General features: G+C 31.5%; 3 protein-coding genes across 4 annotated transcripts; 2 read left to right on the top strand and 1 right to left on the bottom strand.

Moving 5' to 3' along the window:
- The first annotated feature begins 6,192 nt into the window (after positions 1-6,192).
- On the top strand, positions 6,193-13,045 carry LOC108781337 (diencephalon/mesencephalon homeobox protein 1-B). The gene is made up of 4 exons (XM_018549275.1): positions 6,193-6,270; positions 8,834-8,968; positions 11,362-11,645; positions 12,605-13,045. Exons 1-4 carry the CDS (start codon positions 6,193-6,195, stop codon positions 12,879-12,881), a joined length of 774 nt encoding a protein of 257 aa, XP_018404777.1. The 3' UTR covers positions 12,882-13,045.
- A 4,191-nt stretch (positions 13,046-17,236) lies between these two features.
- RpL14 (ribosomal protein L14) lies at positions 17,237-19,518 on the bottom strand. The gene is made up of 4 exons (XM_018549216.1): positions 19,495-19,518; positions 18,530-18,540; positions 17,735-17,929; positions 17,237-17,436 (listed from the first exon to the last, which is right to left on the bottom strand). The coding sequence occupies exons 3-4, from the start codon at positions 17,885-17,887 to the stop codon at positions 17,275-17,277; spliced, it is 315 nt and encodes a 104-aa protein (XP_018404718.1). The 5' UTR covers positions 17,888-17,929; positions 18,530-18,540; positions 19,495-19,518; the 3' UTR covers positions 17,237-17,274.
- A 736-nt stretch (positions 19,519-20,254) lies between these two features.
- Positions 20,255-21,999, top strand: Surf1 (surfeit locus protein 1). Of its 2 annotated transcripts, none has more exons than XM_018549253.1 (5): positions 20,255-20,504; positions 20,908-21,029; positions 21,172-21,369; positions 21,463-21,633; positions 21,754-21,999. In XM_018549253.1, exons 1-5 carry the CDS (start codon positions 20,301-20,303, stop codon positions 21,965-21,967), a joined length of 909 nt encoding a protein of 302 aa, XP_018404755.1. In that variant the 5' UTR covers positions 20,255-20,300; the 3' UTR covers positions 21,968-21,999. The 2 variants fall into 2 exon arrangements, with proteins under 2 accessions (XP_018404755.1, XP_018404756.1); XM_018549254.1 differs by having other exon boundaries at positions 20,405-20,508.
- Positions 22,000-22,205: the final 206 nt, after the last annotated feature.

The raw sequence follows: 22,205 nt of genomic DNA, 5'->3' as shown, positions 1-22,205 counted from the left end.
TAATAGTTTTTTAATAATTGATCAATATTTGTTAATTATTGGTGTTAAAGTATATGAAATGCAAATAAACTATGCAAGAATATAAAAAAGCAAAGCACACAGAGGAAAAATGAGAGGAAAGAAACAAAGGAAAAAGAGGGAATGCGTAACAGAAACTTTAGACATTGCGATTATGAGAAAAAACTTTCTGTAGCAAAAGAACTATTCAGAAAAATATAAAACTCGAGACAAAAAAAAGTGAAGAGGAAATATACTACAAATGTCCGATTTCAAACAAGAAAACTTAAACGTAATTCATGATAACAGATTTGTTACACGCGTGTGCAATAGTATGTTAACTCTCCAGAACTGATGGTAAAATTATACTTTTATTCCATTCAGTTACATTCTTTATATTACATCCGCTTTTGATTATTAAAATAAACTTAGTATTCATTTATATATATACATATATGAGTAATGCCGTTTTGGTTCTTTAAAATTAATTACTGCTTTTTTAATCAACATATATTAAATGGGATCCAAGTGTCAGTAACTACAGCGTTATAGATTTTGGAATCCATAGCTTCGAAAGATTAATAACGTCATCTTTAAAAATGACAGTCAACAAAAATAATGTTTTATCATTACTTGTTCGAGAACACAAGAAAAATAAAAAGAAAGAGTAGATAAACGGAAAGGAAGGAATGATGAAAAAATCTCGATCTGCTCGATGATGACCCGACGAAAATATACAATATTTGCGACGTGACATGCGTGGGTGACCATTAACAAGAATGATTCTCCATCGAAAGCCGCGCGCGCGGCGAGAATAAGGTGGGCCGGGGCGAAGAAAGGGACGGAGGAAGAGGGAAGGAGGAAGGAAAAAAAGATTCGCGCGCACGCGGTGGAAAAGAGCCAAAGAGCGCGAACGGTGGTGTTCCTCAGACAGAGACACATAGCCCCAAGCTATGTAATTCATTACTAAAGCAATCTCACCCTGGCACCCTTTCTAGCCTGCATCCTGCCGGCAGCCCTTCCTCCGCCCCTGACCCATCAGAGCCGCCCGAGAAAGCCCGCACGTTATAATATAAAAAAAGGAGATGGGCGGTGGTGGCGGCGGCGGTGGTGGTAGCGAGAGGGTGGGTGTGCAGGACGGGGGGGGGTGAAGTAGCGCGAGGAGACCGGCAGCGAACGAGGTGGAGGAGGGTAGGAGCGCCCGATTAGAATAGCGCCCCCTGACAACAAAACAAAATGAAACACAAAGCAGTGTTTTCATAATTAAAAAGATTGCGCGTGCTTCTTTCTTCCTACCGTTTCTATTCATGCCTCTTTTCACATTTTCTCTCTCTCTCTATCTTTCTTTTCCCATCGCTATCTCTCTGTCGCGTTTTGCTTTCTGATCTTTCCCTCCCGCGCCTTCTCTAGCTGCCTTCTCATTCTTTTCTCTCGCATGGAGACGGTATACGCGAGACAGAGAGGCGAATTCAATAACCGTATTAATACACGGTCGTCATCTTTAGAAACGGGCAGACGTATTAAAACGTTTTAATCAATTCTTGCGTAAGTACAAGAAGCCGGATTTAACATTGTAGTGACTTTCTTCGGTTCTAACGTCTGGTTCAAAGTCAAATGCGAATTTCAGATAGAACACACAAAATCATAATGAGATTAAGATTGAAGTCGTTTTAGGAAAATTATAATAGTGTTATTTTATATATTTTTGAGATAACAATTTTATTTTTATTTTTAGTTAGTGTCTTGTCAAGAATCATTAAATTATTATCATCAGAAATATATCAAATGACATCATTTTGATTTTAACCAAAATCAATTTAACATATCCTAATTTTATTAATAGATATTTTATTATATATTCTATCTGGGATATGTTTTTTTTTAAACAAAAACGACTTTTGTTTTTCTTGTCGATTGCAGCTTCACAGAGATGGTATATACGCGATGTTCACCATACGCGACACTCACAAGCAAAAGCATTGTGTTATAATCCACTCGTTGGAGTACAAGTATTTTAATTATTCATTTAAGGCATTTATTATAACTCGTTTTTTTAATAATACCATATGGCAATATTGTTATTTTACATTGTAATTTTACAATGAAATATAGCAAAAATATTGAAATATGCTACTGAAAAATGATATAGAGGTATCATAATATTCTAGAAAATGTATCACAGTAATATTATGGTGACACATTGCAGTTGTATTATTGTAATACAATATTATGTAATCTCTATGTGAAATTTATGTAATCTAGATAAGGTGTCCATTTAAATGTCAAAACTTCGAGAGTGTGTAATGGATTGATAAACTCTAAGAAAAAAAGTCCTGTAGAAATATACTCGTTTTTGAGAAAATCTCAAAAAGAAAAACAAAGCATAGTTCCTGGACGTGAAGGAATAGTGTTTTGGCCACCCCGATCATCTGATTTGACACTACTGGACTTCTTTATGTAGAGTTTTTATTCAAACAAATAATGTTTCGTAGAAGTATATATTATTTCAATAACACAAATTTTAGTTAAATAAATAGGAATACTAAATCCAAAGAAACCTTTTTCTCTATGCAAATCATTGAGGTCTCTGAAATGGCATCTTTAGTCTCCAATCAGACAGATGTATTATCATCTTAAGAAATTATTTAAGATGATCTTATTAAAATAAGAACGGACTATATAAATATTAAAGATCGCGAATCTAGTGATCGATGGACAATTTTTTCAATCGCGTCTAGCAAAAAAATGATTATTTTTTAGAATTTCTTTAAAAAAGAATGCCGCAACCTAAATTTGCCTCTTCTAGACATAGCCTAAATTGAGCTACAGTGCTAATAATCTACTTTACATCGTGCACTTAATATGGATACTAACTAGTCATTTTCTATTAAATAATTTTAATTTTGGCTATGTGTGTGTGTGTGTGTGTGTATACATATAAATATAAATATATACATGATACGTGGATTTAATTAGTCATCTTAATGCGTATTGTATTATTTTAGTATACACTATTTTTTAAACGCATCGTTAAAATTAAAATTTTAATAGAAAGTTATTTAGTTGATACGAGTATTAAATGATCGACGTAGGATAATATAGCACTATGAATATATAGATTACATCTACAAATTAAAGTATTATATCTAAATTATATCTAAAAAAGACAATTTTACTGAAGAGTAATATTTATTTCTATAACAGTTTTAAGATATTTAGTTAATCTCCTTTGATTTTTATTACAGCCGTTTCTAAGAAAATTTAACAAATTATGGCGTTTTAGACTTGTGGTCAAGGCTGTATACCTATTTCATTTTATTACTACAAAAAACAGACTACTAATAACACATAGAACTAATATTAAAATACATTATGACATAATAGAATTAAAAAATTAATGGAAATTGACGTTAGAATAAGTTGATGAATAATCGAAGTTCTATCATACGTCGAAATGCGATGATCAGAATGTACAATACATATATCCTTGTTCTACACTGAATCGAATTTGGCTTATACACCTGTCTGCTTGCTAATTGAAGAAAAAAAGAAAAAACAAAGTTTATAGAGCTGCGTTTGCAGTTAATGCGCCAAGTATCAAAGGGATATAAGCTCGGGGGAAACGTAAATGACGCACCCTAGAGACAGACGCTACAATATCATGAAATGTACCAAGTTGTGTCAATCAAATGATTGCATATTTATTCACTCTTTCGCGGACGTAGGCAAACCGAATCAAGCATGTCCGTAATTTACAGACAAACTTAACGGGTGTCCTCATCGTCGTTTATTTAATTTTTAATGTATACACATTGTAAACAAGAGAAATATAGTTTTAATATAATTGAGATACTTTCACGCTTTCGCTTTAAAGAAGAGTATCGATAAAAATGTTACCAATCAACTCCGTGTGTCCGATAAAAATCTTTTATTGGTATTTAAAATTTTAAAAATTATGTGCATTTAAAATTAATACTAATTAATATTAATATCAAGAGTACAGTATTGTTTAATGCTATAATATATAATGTGTAAACACACAACAAATCGGAATTAAAATGTTTTAAATAATCAAGAATCTTTAGTGTTATAAATAATTCTAACCTGTGAATTTATAAATCCTGTAAATTGTGCGTTGAATTTAATTTTCAGTTTTGAAAAATAATCCTAACAGAACTAAAGCAATAGTATTATAAATTAAATTGATGAGGATATTACGAGTAATAATACAAGGCGAAGAAAAGGGTAGAAGCCTTGGAGGAGAAAGCTTTTTTTTTTTTTGAGGCCAGAGTTCTTTTGAGGACTATAGTGTCGTAGAGAAATAGATTAACAATATTGATATTTATAGAGATCTTGAAAGATGTTAAAATATGTTGCTAATAAGTATTAAATATGTAAAAAATTTTATTGCAAAAAATATTACCTCAGCCGGAGATTGAGTCCGAATTTCGATTCCTGAGGTAATCGTACACATTATGGTTTTCGCATGCACTTAATGCGAGATATGATTGTACTTTTTGTACCAACGAACCTAATGAATTAATAATATTTTGCGAAATATTTCGATCTTGCAAATTCAACACACTTTTTTTTATAGAGAATATACGTAAAATATCTTTTGAATATCTTTAAAATGTCTCTGCTATATAGAAAATAATAAAATTGTTTTCGATGAATTATAGATTGATGTCTTTAAAACTACAGCTAGATTCCTACATTCTGTGGATAAATGTCGAATATACAGAGTATTCAGCAGACCTTTACTTTTTTTATTTAAAAGTTTTTTAAATTTTTTCATCACATGTTGTAGCCTACATGAAACAGATGAATATTCACTTTTCAACTTTCTTTTTTAACCGAAAACGTTTAAAAAACGTGCGGACCGTTACGCTAAACACCCTGTATGTAAAATATTTATTTGATAGTTATTAAAATGTTCTGAATGAGTCATGGAATTATAATACTATGTTCCGTTTAACTGACGGGACGACTGTATTAAAATATTTGGGGATATTATAATATTATATTAGATATGTACTAGAAAAACACCGCTTCTTTTAAATGCATATATCAGAAATTTACTTATTTCGTTCTCCAATTATTTTTCAGGTAGATACTAAACGATTAAAGATCAAGCAAGACACTTTCAATAAATTAAGCCTCCAAAGTAAAGAACTAAGTTTAGGTAATTAATTCTCTGATTTAATTTCAAGCAAATTCAATTGTTTAAATTCTGGGAGGAAGGAGAATTTGAATTTATGAGAAAAATGTTTTACTAAAAGAAAGTCAATTAAATTCCTGATTAGAATCTGCAGACGAGAAAAAGCACTCCAACAAGAGACTTTTACTACACCCGGTGTATATGTAAGCACTTACGTCATGTTTAAAGCCTATCGATGATCGATGCCACCACCTGCGTCCTGATAACGTCCTTGATACGTTTTCTAGGTTTTGCCTTGGAAGTCGAAGAAAACTGCCTTGCCGAGTGATCGAGCTTATTTCCGCCTCGAGAAACGAAGACGAGGAATAGAAGAAGAAAGGTAAAAAGATGGAGAAAAGGAAAATGAAATAAAGGAAAGTAAAAAACACACGTACGTGCATGCCGGTGGAAGAGTGGGTCGATGGGGAGAGAAACGGGTAAAGCGCGAACGAAACGCGGGTGATGAATGACGAAGAAAAAGCAAAAGCGTGGGCGGGAAAGAGTTAGCGGTCAGGGGGCCAGCGGGGATAAACAGGATAAAATATACAGGAGAGAGGGGAAGGGGAGAAGGTTAGGGGAGGGAGAGGATGTAGACCACGATTTAGCGGATTTTCAACGTAGCTGCACATACTCGCGTAGGGGTGTGCGCGACTCTTAACGCAGCGGAACCGCCTCCCGATGCCGCGTAGCCAATGGCGCGGCTGTCCCTGATGCGCGCGAGCTTGGGGGTTGCTAACGAAGAGTTGCAACTACCCCCCTCGTAACACTCTCACCCTTCCGTAACGTAGTGACGACTCATCTATCAGTGCTCTCGCCATGTTCGCGCCGAACGAGTGGCCCGTTCTACTACGACAGTGAGGATCTCCGCTGGAGTCAGCCGGTGAAGTCGCCGAGGAGGGTCGTTCTCTTCATCCCCGTAAGCGGTCAATTCCGCGAAAGCGGAAGAAGCGTTGAAGAAACGCCGCCGGGACCAAGCGCGCGCGCGGTCGTTCACCATGGCGGGCCCGTACTTATCGCCCCTCGGGCCTCAGGCCGATCTGCTTACCGAGTATATGTTCGGACGTCGTCGTCAGGTCAGTGTACGTTTCTCTTAATTCCATATTTTTTTATATTTCTTGCTAGAGTAGTTGATCATCATCATGCTTGTTCATTAATTAGGTTCAATTTTTTGATATGCAACTCTGCGGATTTTTATTCCACATTCAAGTATTTATGCGTATATACGTTCGAATAACTTGGTTTTTGAAATATTCTTTGTTATAAAAAAAATCAAGATTTTAATTTTACACAAATATTAAATAAATATTATCGTTGATAGCATCGTTTAGAATATTTAGCAAATATTTGTCAAAATAAAATTAAATTTAATTACATTAACCAAACACATTTAATTGGCATTATTTCACTAAACACATTTGGTATAGCTATTTTTTTTTCAGCTAGTACATAATTGGAAAAATTACATGAATTTTATATAATCTATATATAAAAATAATTGGATAAGATTCATATTTTCTTATTTCATAGCGGAATTGAAATCAATTTTACGTAATTTTATTAAAACTGTTATAATTTTTTTCTTAATTTTACATCCTTTTTAATTTACTAATAAAAGATAATAGCAACTGTTCATCTTATGTGTTAACATAATGATATCTATATACTAATTTTGAATATAAGGTAAAATTAAAAAAAAAAGCACTATCTTCGTCTAAAAATTCAATTGTCCAAATTTTCTTACGGATTATTTAATAACTACATGGCACTGTATAAACGCTGCTGCGCGTTACACTCGTGACATGAAGCGCAATAGAAGAGTGTTATTATATTATTTAATTATTAAAATAAATAAAAATATCATGATAATATCCCGGTAAAAATTTTTCATGCATGAATATATATATATAAATACAGGTTTACAACTTAATTCTCGGTCATTTTTACCAAGTTTCGATGTGAAATTATAAAAGAACGAATATTAACTTAATATTCGAAGTAATCCCCTTCATCTTTCCACATATTTTTGCTATCTTTTAGACAACTGTCCGCTTCAAAAAAAAGATGGTTGTTTTAAGTTGATGAATTCTATGATGCTCCTTTAACTTTTTCGAGAGACTCGAACTGAGAATCAACCAGATGATCTTGGGCTTGGAAAAGATGGTAATCCCTATAGGTGCTAAGTCCGGAGAATATGCCGCGTGAAGGATAATTTTCCAACCCAAATTGGAGAGGATTTCTATCGTTGATTTTGCCATGTGCGGCCGCGCATTGTCTTGCAGCAAAATCATCTTTCTTTCTTCCAACGCCAGTAAACAATCTTTTTACTTCAAGGGCGTTATTTAATTGCTTAAGTTGATAACGTTTAGCAATGACCGTTTTCCCAGATTGGAGCGGCTCATAAATCCCTTCTGATTCCACCACAAATACATGGCAATACCTTTTTGCTGTGAATGTTTGGTTTTGCAGTGTCGGTTGATGGTTTTGGCCTAGATAAACCCAAGATTTTTATCTCTTTGGATTATCCAGAACTCATTTTTTTTTATCACAAATCAATATTTTGTGTAGAAAGTCTTTCTTTTTAATCTCGACAACACAAAACCGTTGTGGCGTCTCTCCTTGTCTTCAGGCATTAGCACATGTGGAACCCAACGATCCTCCTTTTGAATCCTACCAAGTTTTCGCAAACGTTTCGAAATGCCTTGTTGGGTTACCGCAAATGCATTCGCAAAATGGTTGCGTTTGACAAAGATTTTCATCCAATAGCGGTTTCAATACCCCATCCTCCACTTTCTTCGGTTGGCCTGAACGATCTTCAGCCTTCAAATTGAAATTACCATCACGAAATCTTTGGAACCACTTTTCACGTGTACTGTATATCACAGTTTTCGCCTAAAGCCGAACAAATCATTTCTTGACGTTCCGCGGCATTTTTCTTTAGCTGAAACGCAATAAAAAAGAGACAGTGCCTCAAATGCTGCTTTTCGAACGACATAGTTTTTACTATTTTCTTCACTTCTTAACTAAAATGAGTGACATTTACTTGGATTTAATATATTTATTAGATTAGAAGAATCCCAAACAACACAAAGTCTAAAATTGCAATATAAAATATATTAATGTCTTTAAGTCGTCTTTTAAAAACATCTAATGGTTCGATTTTTAATATTTTCTATTGTCTGGAATGGAGTCAAAGTCTGCCATATACGGCTCCGAAAATAGATTGAAATGACATCTTTCCGTAATTTTTTGTTACTTTTTAGATTTTTCTATACATATATTTTATACATTTTACATTTTTGTTCTATTTATTGATATGTAAAAATGTCTATTGTAAATCTAATAAAGTATTTATTTTGTTTCACATAGAAACTTCTTAAACTACTTCCTGAAATTATCATTTGTTTTAGAAATTATGAAAAACATGTAATTTTTAAGCACAATAAAATAGATTTTTACTTTTCTTATGTAATTAAAAAAATGTTTTTTTCGGTATTGTATGCCGTCTACATATATGCTAAACAATAACATAAGGAATCATTTCTTGATTAAAAGCGTGAAATGATTTAATGAAACAAACCGAGATCTTGAAGTTTATGACATATGTAACATTCAGATCTTTGGAACTTTTTCAAGCAGAGACGCAATCGGACCACGTTCACGCCTCAACAGCTACAAGAATTGGAATCTCTTTTCCAGAAAACGCATTATCCCGACGTTTTCCTCAGAGAGGAAGTTGCACTTCGGATATCGCTCTCAGAAGCACGTGTTCAGGTGAATCTTCTTTGCAATCATTTTGCTTCATTGATTTCACTTAGATTTTTCAAGTGGCTTTTTTATTTTCCCCCAAAAAAGACTTTTGCTAATAATTATAATAAATAAATTATACTTAATATCAATTATACTACTATTACAATTGTCCATTGATAAAAATAGTTTACTATATCGAACAAAGCTAATAAGTAAAACAGAAAAAACACAAAAATTTTTATTTTTATTTATTTAAAATTTGTACTTAAAATTCATATTTTTACTAAAAAAAAATTTATATTTACACACACATTTTTTTATTTTTCAATAAAATTTAATTTAAAATAAGAGAATGTTAAAAAGAGGCGATTTTTTTCCCACAAATGTGTAAGTAAATGGAATAGCATTTCATGTAGATTTTGACTTCCTGAATATGATCAAATTATTAAAAAGTTCGTGGCATTGTGGAACGCCTCGAAAAGTAAGCAAGAATATTGAAATTTTTTTAAATATATCATGTTTATGCTCAATATTTTCAATGTGTTCTTTATCGATCTCAAACTTTTTATCAATATTATCATATTTAGAAGGTAACAGTCTATTAAAAAACGTTATTCTTTTTACTTACACCTTTATGGTAAAAAAATTAGTCTCTTTTTAACATCCTTCTTTTCCGATTTGATTAAAACTAAAATTTTAATTTAAGAAAAATTTTATTAATCAACAAAAAATTTTAATTTACATCGTTCTGAAATTTACGATAAATTCAAATATTTTTATTTTCTTTGCTTGGTAGAAAAACAACCTTTTTATCCAGAAGATTAACCAAAATAAAATCTATCTTCATTTTCCTAATAAAAGATTGAAAACTTACAATCTCAGAATTTACGAAATACGGCCTTCCAATAGATTGCTTTATTCCCTAAAACCGTTCACTAATTAAGGCTCAAATACACTGTTTACAGAAAATACGCGCGGTTTATTCTTTTATTCACTCTTTTCGAGTTTGGGATTAACTCGCTCACGTTCGCAATCGCGATGTATCTAATTTTCCATTAGTCATGCTGTTATTTTATGTATTACCATACAAACATTGGCGAAATGTGATCATTTATAACAAAATATCGATGGCAACAAATTAATATATGGGGGAACATGAAGTATTGAATCGTCAAATTTTTTTCCAATTTAATGCGTAATTATATACGAAAGAAGATCAGAGATGAGCGAATTTTCATGAAAATTGTTTTACCTCGTTTTATATATGTATAATATGCGCGAATTTATTTCCCTGTATGTATGTTTAATTATTCATTTAGTAATCTCAATTATTCATTGACGGATAAACGAAAAATTGCAATATGTTATACACATCATGTTACATTCGAATCTCTTTTATGAAGAAATAATCCTTTATCTCTATTATATCAGATATAGCAAACTGGCTATTAGTATGTCAAATTGGCACAACGACAAAATATTTAAATGTCAAAATATTTTAACGACAAATAACGTCAACTTACTACTTGGATTGCTTTTACTAATAATCTAATAATAATTTTTTTGTTATAATCAATCAGATGAATTACAAAAAATGATGTTCAATTCAATTAAATCGGATTTAATGTCACAAATACATCCTCGGGAAGAATTTTGTTTAAGCTCGTACGGAACAGATTATCCAATCAATCAGTGACCGATACGGATTGTTAAAGCAATTGATTTTCTTGCGATTTTAAATGCAGAAGTCAGAGCAACGGCTTTTAGGCTTTCAGTCGGATCAAGTCAGCACAGATGTTTCGATTCATTAATGATATCAGAAGTACGAACAAAACTAGCTCGATTCGTGATCGTATCACAAAGGTCCTATGTACATCTGGCTGCGATAGGGGCTATTGCGCGGAGACCATTGTGCGAAAACGATTAAGCGAACGCTGATGAAACGACCGGGCGAATCTGCACAACAAATATGAGACCAGGCACGAGAAACTTGGAAGTTCACTGAGAGTACATTCGATTAATTCTTTCGAATCTTCTCATCCGCAAATCTCGTCAGAGTGTGTTAATCTAATCACTTGGAAAGTATGTACATTTTTTGTTTTTTTTTTTTGTGAGATATTTAGAAATAATAAAATAAAATTTTCCTGTCAACTGATATTCGAAAAATCGAAATTGTTTTTATTACGCATCTGAATTATTAGTCAAATTAATCGAAATCTTAAAATCCATATCTTTAAATAAGTCAAACTACAGCGACAGATATATGTATACGTATGTAATGTATATAGGTTCGAGATGACTTTATTTAGCAACGATAATTCATGTTCCTCTTAACGTCTGTTATTTTCTCGTCTTGCGGAAAAGGGGGGAAATGAAATTTGTATAAGGCAATAATCAAGTTAGCGATTCCTCCGCAGGTATGGTTTCAAAATAGACGGGCAAAGTGGAGAAAGCAAGCTCGGTTACAATTGCTGCAGGACGCGTGGAGAATGCGATGCTTGGGTTTAGGAAGCGCTACGCCGCTACTACTTGGACGGCCACCCCCCGGCGGTCTCGAGAGGACCAGCGACGCGTCTTCTACTTCTCCGTCATCCTCATCGGCCCTTACGGGCTCGCCTAATGCGACTGACAAGTTACCCGAGATTGGCAGTCCGGTATCGGTCTGTAGAGATTTTCGAATCCTTCCTCCGCTGTCAACTGGGTAAGTGTCTCGCAAACAGAAACATATTTCTGATAAGTAATTAGTAGTATCTAATAATAATAGTAATTTATTATACATAATATATAATTTATTGTATTTTGATAAGTAATTATTAGTAAAAATTTATTAGAAAAAGATCACTGATACGGACATACCCAGCTTACACTAAATATTCATAGATTATAGAAAGTTTGATTTGTATAATATTCCCAATGCGGCGAATATTTCGGAACAATAAAAGAATTGTCACAGAATGTACAAATATCGATAAAATATGTTCAAAATATTGTATAAACACCTTTTGTATACAAGATGTTCCAGAATGATCGCTAAACATTTCGTGTGCTAATAGAGTGAAATAAACTGAGTTGAAAAGTTCTGTACCCATTTTACAATTTTCGCAATAGTTAACAAGGTATTAATTACTATTATAAATATCACCCAATATTGGCTTTCTATCATTTTCTATTCAAGTACTATCAACTTTATAGAAAAATAGCAAGAGACAAAAACTTTTTATTTTTTTAAAAGGTACAATAAATTACCAATAAACTAAAAATGCAACTTTATCAATTTTTAAGATATTTCAAATTCATTTACAGCATGTTTTTCAAAATTGTTTGTAATTGTTTAAAATGATTTTCTGGTTGTTTATAGTTGAGCCATTTAAAAATTGAAAACTACAACAAATTAACGATAAACTAAAAGTGAAACATTTTTTTAATTTTTGTGTTGAACAACTCTATCAATTCAACCGTTATTAAAATTCAATAATCTTGGTCTATATAGCGTCGAGACACTACCGTATTTCTTGATCTATAAATTCGTCGAAATAAAGAAAATATTTTCTGCGGAATTTACAATAATTGTTCTCGAAAACATTACTCCATTTAATTTATCAGAAAATATTAGCAAATGTTCCAATTAATTTCACCGTTGCGTCTGATGTCGTTTCGCAGATATTCGGTACCTTGCGACAAATCGCCTGACAGGCTCAAGTGTCGATGTGGAACGCCGCCGAGGATCTGCGCGAGTCCCGTGGACCGTGGCGACAGCTTGGCAACAAGAGAAGGACCACAGGAGGCCGAGATGGATCTCACTCTGAAGGCCCACCATCCCACGTCCGTCAGGCATTCATTATTCCATCACTTACCAAGTAATCACCAACAGCAAGATATTGTACAGACCATGGACGAGCCATTGGATGTCACTCTTAATAGTAGCAAGAACAATTAAGGGTCGTATCATGAAAGACGGTCCGCGGGCAATCTTTAAGAATACTCTCAAAGTTTGACCCTTAAAAATATTTGCATACGTAGAACTCTGCATCAGTTTTGAAGGAATTAATAAGCGGGAAGAAAAGTGAAGACGAAAAGAAGCAAATACATACGTTCGTAAATATACACGCATCATTTTTTCAAATTTTTGTATTTACATGTTTTTACAATCTTTTTTTTTTAATTTTTGTCCTTTTATTTATATTAATTGTTTTTAATTCTTTCATAATTTAACAAAATGAATTAAATTAAAAAATAATTTAATTTTAATTACACGTGGGCGCATAAATTCATACATTTAAGATTTATATATTCTTTTGCAACAGTTATCAGGAACCAACGATCAATGAATAATCGTTGATCATTAATTGATTCTTGATTGTTCATCACAATCGTCGATTTCTGATCGTATCCCATGAAAAATATTAACATTTAATATAATATTAAAAGAAAGATATTTGGACTAGAAAGAAAGTTGATTACATTGTAAAATGTGGATATTATGATGCTTCCATAGTTATGTATTTTATCGTTATATTTAAGATTACTGTATATTAGTAAGAAAGAGAGAGAGAGTGTGTGTGTGTGTGTGTGTGTGTGTGTGTAATCAGCGTACCACAAAAAAATATTTAACGGATGCTGTCATCTTTCTACGTTTCTAACTTTGAAATTTCTTGTACTGATTCCACGTTGCAGGCTGTAATGATTGAGAACGAAGTATTTTTAAAGCAATATTTTATGATAACAATTAGGCACTAAAATATCTTTCGAGATATGCGATTTAAAGGTATAACGATTTGAACACATAATCAAAGATTCTCAAATAAAAGAGAGCAATAAATATACGCTATATTTACTTTTTTGTTATTGAGATAGTTGTTAAGTTTTATTTTTTTTTTTTCATTAATTATTGTATCATAATGTATTCTCTTTAAAAGTTTTATTAATAGCAAGGATACACCGGGTATCCGCTATTTGGTATTATTCGGCACTTTTTTACTATCCGGTCGGATAGCCGGATATTATTAGTATCTAGCAATACATCCGGCTGAAAATTTATATTGAAAGTTGCATCATTGATGCAAACTTTCTATTCTTCTATTCATTCTATTCTTTTCAGCTGAACTTTTTATACAGTTTATGATTTTGCACAATTATAATGATTTATACCGATAATTGAAATAGATTGTCACCGGAAACGTTGTTATCCATCATGAAAAATTTATTAATATTAAACTTTGATTATACTAAGCAATGTTGAAAACTGTATTGCAAATACAACCTTGTTCCACAGCCGGTCAATTATTATTGCTATATTTTTCCTTGCTTTCCTTTTTTTTCAAATTTTAGAGAATTCATACTAAATATCCAGATATTCGGTACCGATTCTCTAAAATTTAATTTATCTGGTATCCGATCGGTTAATTACCCTATCAAATATTCGATCAGATATTAGATATCCGATATATGGTATCACATTTTTTTCGGATACCCAATATAATTTTATAATCCGGTGTATCACTACAAATAATAGATTGATATCGTCATACACTTATTAATAAACAATAAAAAGTACTTTCAACCTCGTGAAGGTAAAGTTATAATAATAAAAATGTCGTAGCTGCATAACAAGGATGATTAATTTTTTTTACTTGCTAAACGTCATGTTTGTAAAAAGGAATTAGTATTCATATTACTATCACACCGTAGAAAAATTAGTAATTAATATTTCTGATATAAAAAGAAAAGATGAGAAAAGACTAAAAGGCTTACGAGTAACGGAAGTGCAAAGTGATTTTTACTCGGGTGGATCTTTATAAGCTACGTTCGGCAATGCAAATCTGAGGCGTCGGAGTGCTCTTTTTCTATAGTGCACGTGACATATGCTATAACTATAACATAAGAGCACTCCGACGCCTCAGATTTGCTATTATCGAACGCAGCTATTGTTTTCGGGTTTCTGTATGAAAATCGGAAGTCGTAATATCCGCTAAAATTAAATGGATTTGTAACTCGATCATTGCTTATTTTCGTGCATCGTTGTTATTTGTATAAATAATTGTCAAGTGGATGAGATAGTAAAATGCGTTTCTGTACATACATATAACTATAACTAATTAGTAGTTTCAAATTCTCCATCAAGTGTCAAAAGATATGAATTTTTTCAAATTTACGATGTAAGATGTTCACCACGCGCATTATTAAACAGTTTTGCAACCATTTTACGATTTGTCTCGCTGATTGAATTATACTTTTAGATCTAAAGGAATAGTCTTATCTCAGCGAAGAATCATAAAACAGTTGTAAAACTGTTGAATCTGCTGAACGCGACCATTGAATTATGCATGATTTAACTACCATTTGTCCACAGGAAAGAATCGTATCCTGTGACGTACAGGGTATCCGGAACTTAAATGTCAAAACTTCGAGAGTATGTAAGGGATCAATAAACTAAGAAAAAGTCTTGTAGAAATATATTCGTTTTTGCTTCTCGTCTTAAAGAAGATCGCAAAAAAGACGAAACCTAATTGCTTTGTTCTTGGACGTGAAGGAGTAGTGTCTTGGCCATTCCGATCACTTGATCTGACACCACTGGACTTCTTTGTGTGGAGGATCCTAAAACGGGAAATTTATTCGTTGTCAATATCAACTCAAGAGACTAATTGAGAAATCGAATCAAAGTGCACTTAAATATCGCCAGATCAGTGTTTGGCTGCAACACGAGCTGTCCGTACTGATACGCTTGCACTCCTCGCTGTAAGAGACCAATATAAAACAATATCTACATTAAGCAAATGAATAAATACAACATGAATAAGTAATAAAAAGGAACAAAAACGAAAATTATGTTTTGTCTCTTGTGCGATTTTTTTTCCAAAACAAAGTAAAAATTATATTTTCTATAAGGCTAATTCTACAATGTGCTTTTTGTTTTCTGTTTCTTGCTGTTTATCTCTGTTTGTCTCTTGGCTTTTTGATCAAGAAGGCAAGAGACAAACAGCAAGAAACAGGAAACAAAAAGCACATTTTGTAGAATTAGTCTTAGACTAGCTTTAATCTTAGTTTATCGATCCTCTATGACTGACAATGAGTCCGCACAACCTCGCTTTAAGAGGCCCTAAGCCGTAAAGCCGTAAGAAATTGACCAATCACAATCGATTATTTTTCTCGCATTCAACTATAATTGTTCAATTTTTTACGACTTTATGGCTTAGAGCTTCTTAAAGAGAAGTTGACCCAGCCTATACGCTCCCGAAGTTTAGATATTTAAATTCCAGACACCTGTATCTGGAATTGCCATCAATGCATATGACAATACGTAATTAATGACATCGTTCACAAGTTATTATCAATATATTCGCATGTCCTTTTTCACGACTACATGCGCGATATGACTGAGAACAGGAGGAGCTGTGTAAAATCTTTCAGTTACTAGAGCCTTTGATAAGAAACGCGAAGTGTTAAAGCTGTACATAGATCCGATATATTAATATACATATACATATTTATATATATATAATAAATTTAGCGCGATACAATAATTCAAGATACATTGTTTTAAAAATAAATATTAACTGCTATACAATTATGTTTTTTGTTTATTATATATTTTTATTTGTTTATTATATATAATTTTAATATATTGTATAATGTATATAAATCCCTTTATTTAATTTTTTATTTAAAAACATGTAATAATAATTCTTATTTAATGTAAAGAACCCTACAAGTTTCGTATGAAAAAATAACCCCAGTCAAATTGCTTCGTTTTGAGATATATTTTAGTTTTTATTCTGGACAAATATTTACTACATTCACATAAAATCAACAAAAAAAAATGATATCGAGCTTTAAAGTCACAACCTGACCCAGCTGGACAAATATAAAGCATAATATGCAAAAACTTTATGTATACTTTGTGATGCTGTCATAACAACACGAAATTATAATAAGTTTGGGTACTTATTACAATGTCATGTTATTCTTATATATTTTATGCAGAGTTGGTAAGTAACGCATCATTTGTAATTTTGTATCATCATTACCCCCTGTTACAAGTTACTATTTTCGATAACGAATAGGTAATGACATTACATTTTCTTCTGAGTAACGTTCATGATAACGTAGTGACATTTCTGATCCTATAAGAGGATTTTTTAATTTTCTTCAATAAATTTGGAGGTTTTTATATTTATACGATTTTAATATCGATAATTTGGTCGCTTCAGATTCAATATGATTGAGGTGAGTAATCAGAAGCCTTAACTAATAATTTTTCGTAGCATACGAAAGGAATATGATAAATAACAAGACTTTCATAAAATAATCTTGTATTTAATTCAAAATGTCATTTATTTCTTTTCAGCTTTCTTCGCGCTTTTACTCGCTGCATCGCCGGCTTTAACTTTCTTAGTTTTCTTTTTTAATCTGTAAAACGCATCTGTCCGTAATTTATTTCTTATCTGCCTTGCTTTACGCAGCTTGAAGCGGTCAAAATCGCTAAGTTCTGCACGCTGAAACAGAAAAATATTTTTCCCAAATATAATATCGTTCCAAGATGTATTATTTTTAAAGTTGTGCAACTATGTCATCAGAATTAAGTAAAAGTCGTCATTAAATCAGACGGCAATTCCTATCAAAAAATACTGATTCATCACATTTAACTTTTATAAAAATAAAATTTTTCGATATTTTATTTCTTTAAGACAAAAATACATTAATATCATCTGTTAGAAATGAAATAAGTACTATATTTATTTAATATAAATAGCAACTATTAGTATAATAAACAATTAACATATTTTATAATACCTTCTTTTTGGCTTCAACTTTCTTGGCCCACATTGTCTCTTTCCAAAGTTCGTTAATATTAGCTGCATTCCATGCTTTACGCACGACACGAGTCGATCCAGAAAACGGGAAACGTAAACGAAATTTTGTCAAGTGAAGCTGATTGAGTCTCATCTCACCACGAGGTACACCTGACGATGGACCATCAACGAGGACCTGTATGTGTGTGAAAAAGATATTAGTTCTAAGATTTAAAGAATTTGACAATTTATTAAAGAAGTCGCGACAATATTATCAGAAAGAAATTAACATCACCAAAGTCAGTCGGCATTTCCTATCATATTATTATTTCATCATACCAAAATATAGAAATTATTATAGTTCATTATATTATAGAATTATAGAGTTTATTACACAGAAATATGTATATATAAAAGACACACAATATTTTTATTTTAAACTTGTTTGAGTTAAGTTCTTCTCTGTCCATATTTAACATAATCAATATAAAAATGACATTTATTGTATAAAATAGCAAAAGAGTAAAGCTATTATCTATGTAAAATTTGCTGCACAAACAAAAAATGATTATAATTAATGTTGTTGAACGTAACAAATTATTAATCAATGTATTAGCTACAGAAAATCATTTGTTACTGTATAATTCCATAATTTTTTTATTTAAAAACAAAAAAAAAATTAAGAAAGAAAAATATTGTTCCTACTCGATTTTGATCGATGACATCAACAATGGTGATAAGTTTGCCTTGATAAGGACCATCGCTCACATAGGCCACACGGCCAGATTGTACAAACCTCTGGAACGGCTATTGAAAAAGGACAAGATATTGTTGATAGCATTTACAATCCACAATAGCATTTACATTACATCCTTATTTAGTATATAAATATTAAAATTTCATAATAAACAGAATATAATTTTATTTGTGTTTATATTACTTTAAATTAAAAAACTTATAAACAAAAATATGAATTTTGATGACTTCTTTTTGACTTTTTCTCTCGCATGGATGTTAGCTTCAGATTCAGTACTCAATTTTTCTTTCATTTATGTATGTTTTAAAACATACCAATATAGATTCATTTTAATCTCAATTTAACTTACTTTTAATCTTTTTCTAGTTCTAAGAATCAGTAAGAGATAATGAGTTCAATCAATTAAATTAATCTACATTAGTAGAAATGAATATTAGGGCGACTTGGATCAAATTCTGATTAACTCATAGTCCATTTAATTCAACAAAATAGAATCACTTAAGACAAAATTTCTAATACATAATTTGTTCTTAATCTTTTTTCATAATTAAACATAATTCTATTTTTTATAATTAAACAATTCTATTACAAATTTAATAATTTTATTCGTATTATACTTCATAAAATAATGATGAGTTTATTGGAGTTTGATGGAAGTCATTTTCAATGCGGTTTCTTCCTTAAGCTCTGCGAGCGTAATTTAAAAATAATTTATTGCGCGAATGAATAATGAATAATGATATTGACCGAATCGTGCCACTATAAGAACGCAAGATATGTTTAGATGCTCATGTGAAGATGCAAAATGTACCATGCGGTTAACAAACGCTCACTCGGTGAGGTTAGGTCGCAAAATAATTCATAAAGCAGTGACAGTGATATTAAAATTTGCAAACATGTTCATGTGAGTAAAACGAAATCTATCCGCAAAACATCTATCCGACGATTATTCATACGATCTTGCACGATTATTATTCAATAAGCTTCAATTAACAATCACTTACCATGATTTTCCAGGCTGAAAAAGACCATAGATCACGAAAGACCGGATGAATCGAGATCGCTACACTTCAACCAAAAACGCTTGATTCCAAAGGAGTCACGTGATCGATTACACATGTGGAAAAGCATCATCAAATATAATTAAAAGGATTAAATTGTTTGTTAACATTGAAAATATGTGAATTAATTTGCTATGTTTGTCAAGATGTGTCAAACAATTGAAAAGTAGCCATTGTCGTCAAAAGTTAAGATGTCTATAGACATCTGTGGTTAAGATACATTTTCACGAGCCATTTGGCCGTTTCAACTAGCCATTTCAGCGACAAATAGGAGATCACGTGATTCCTCTCTCTCTTTTGTCGTTGAAAACGATCCAAATTTCCCTGTTGGAGCGGCTTGTGAAATTGTAATTTTAAGATAATTTTAAGCATTTTCATGCTGCGATCGAAGCTTGACGCTCATATTTTCAGTATCAAAATAAAATAAAATACAATCGAAGTTGCTGCTGGCATATAATTTGATTGCAAATTTTGCAAAATTTCAGAATCAGAGGGTGCACTGTCACGGCGACTGCTTGCGTTCTCAACTGTGATTGGTCAATTCGCTTACTGATTATGTTTACGGCATGGTGGAAGTTTTTCTTCTCTAGTTTTTCTATGTGCCATGGGCTTGAGCCTCACTGATGGCATAACCAAGATTCTGGAAGTACCAGTATGATGAATTTTTTGTATGTAATTATATGAATTAGTTGTTTACGATTGAAAACGTAAAATTTTGTTAATTATTTTTGTATAACATTATACAAAATATGAATCTATCAAAAATTTTCGGATTTTTGAGAGGCGCAAATTGTGCTTTCAATAGACGAGTGCATGTGTTATTATCCGGTAATGTAAATACACAAGCAAGATATCAAAGCAGAGATGTTAAACTGACGAGGCCTAAGGCTATTGAGACGAATAAATATCGAAAACCAGAAGAAACGATTGGACTGTATGGATACTCCTTATTGGCAAGTAATGTTATCATCTATTATTCTAAAATTTTATTTATATTATAATAACAAAAGTGTTCGGTATTCATCTCAAATCTTAATAAAAATCCGGTTTAAATATGACAATTTTTAATTTGTTATAAAAATTAGAAAAATGCATGACATAATTTTATATCTATATAATATTTTAAATTAGTAATTACAATATACAGCTTAGCTGTATATTATTATGTACTTTCTGTATCTAAACAATTAATGAAATTAGGCTTATTCAATCTGTTTTTACATAAACTCTGTGCATTTAATTACTTTTCTGTAAACTATTCTCTGTTTTAATTAATTAAAAACAATTTTTTAATTATAGCAGAGGATAGTTCTATCATATAAAATTTAATGTTTTTATATTGTTTTTCTATTTCAGGGAGTACCTGTTATCACATTTGCACTTGGTACATGGCAAATTAAGAGATGGAAGTGGAAGCTGGATTTAATAGAAAAGTTAAAGCAACGTACTTCAGCAGAGCCAATTGATTTACCATCAGAGTAAGATTATAATATTAGTAATTCCAAACAAATAAATTTATAATAAATAGTACTTACAATATATAAATATTTCAATTTAGAATATTATTATATATTATAAGCACTATTTATTATAAATGTTTGACAAAAACATTATTTTTAGTCTAGATGAATTAAAAGATAAAGAATATTATCGTATGAAGGTGAAAGGCAAGTTTCTATATGAAAAAGAATTTTTGATAGGACCTAGAAGCTTAATTATTAATGGAGAAGCTATTAGCGAAAAAGGTGGTGGAGTATTTTCTCGTAAGACAAGTTCTGGATATTATGTGATTACGCCTTTCAAACTGGAGGATCGGGAGTAATTATGCTTTAATATTGATTAAAAGAAATTGAAAAGAGACTAATACTTTTACATCTTCTGATTTACTATAATTATTTTTCTTGAGTTTAGCTTGGTTATTATGATAAATCGTGGATGGATTCCTAAATGTAATCGCTCAACATATAAAATGGGAAATAAGATTACAGACTTCATAGAAGTTATCGGTATTATCAGAGGAACTGAAAAGCGACCTCCATTTATACCCAATAATGTATCTACGAAAGGTGTATGGCATTACAGGTAAATGAGAGCATAGTTTACTCTATTAGTTATTTCGATATTAATCAAATTAACAAAATTTTAAGTAATTGTGAAAACAATGTTTTCTATCACATAAAAATTCAATCAAGTATATTCTAGAGATTTAGATGCAATGGCAAAGATAGCAGAAGCAGAGCCTGTATACATAGAATTATTGGCCGAGTACGATACACCTCAGGGTCCAATCGGAGGTCAAACAAAAGTAGCTTTAAGAAACGAACATTTTAGTTATATAATTACTTGGTACTCGTTGTTTGCCTGCACGAGCTACATGTGGTTCCGACAATTTGTACAGAAATTACCTCTTATTTAAATGCATTTAGATATTTATATATACTTACCTATTATACATACAAAAAAATATAGAAATGTTGATGTTGAAATTATGTGCATATAATTATTATTATATATAATTATGCAATTGTATATTTGTCATAATAGCTTTTAATTACGATCGTACATTATATTTTCTAATTCTAATTACGTATTTTATTATTTTCACATCTTCATGAAAAATTTAAATGAAACAGCTTGACTTGCATAAAATGAAT

Source organism: Cyphomyrmex costatus, unplaced genomic scaffold (assembly GCF_001594065.2).
Source record: "Cyphomyrmex costatus isolate MS0001 unplaced genomic scaffold, Ccosl1.0 scaffold8, whole genome shotgun sequence".
Lineage (NCBI taxonomy): Eukaryota > Metazoa > Arthropoda > Insecta > Hymenoptera > Formicidae > Cyphomyrmex > Cyphomyrmex costatus.
Note: the sequence above shows the minus strand (reverse complement) of the source record. Positions and strands in the feature narration are given on the sequence as shown.

Bases quoted from the DNA above. Each gene is read 5' to 3' on its own strand.
- RpL14 (XM_018549216.1), bottom strand. From the start codon at position 17,887: ATGAGACTCAATCAGCTTCACTTGACAAAATTTCGTTTACGTTTCCCG. The intron at 17,437-17,734 runs GTATTATAAAAT...TTTCTGTTTCAG, and splicing joins AAGTTGAAGCCAAAAAGAAG to CGTGCAGAACTTAGCGATTT.
- LOC108781337 (XM_018549275.1), top strand. From the start codon at position 6,193: ATGGCGGGCCCGTACTTATCGCCCCTCGGGCCTCAGGCCGATCTGCTT. The intron at 6,271-8,833 runs GTCAGTGTACGT...TTTTTCAAGCAG, and splicing joins TGTTCGGACGTCGTCGTCAG to AGACGCAATCGGACCACGTT. The intron at 8,969-11,361 runs GTGAATCTTCTT...ATTCCTCCGCAG, and splicing joins TCTCAGAAGCACGTGTTCAG to GTATGGTTTCAAAATAGACG.
- Surf1 (XM_018549253.1), top strand. From the start codon at position 20,301: ATGAATCTATCAAAAATTTTCGGATTTTTGAGAGGCGCAAATTGTGCT. The intron at 20,505-20,907 runs GCAAGTAATGTT...TTTCTATTTCAG, and splicing joins TGTATGGATACTCCTTATTG to GGAGTACCTGTTATCACATT. The intron at 21,370-21,462 runs GTAATTATGCTT...TCTTGAGTTTAG, and splicing joins TTCAAACTGGAGGATCGGGA to CTTGGTTATTATGATAAATC.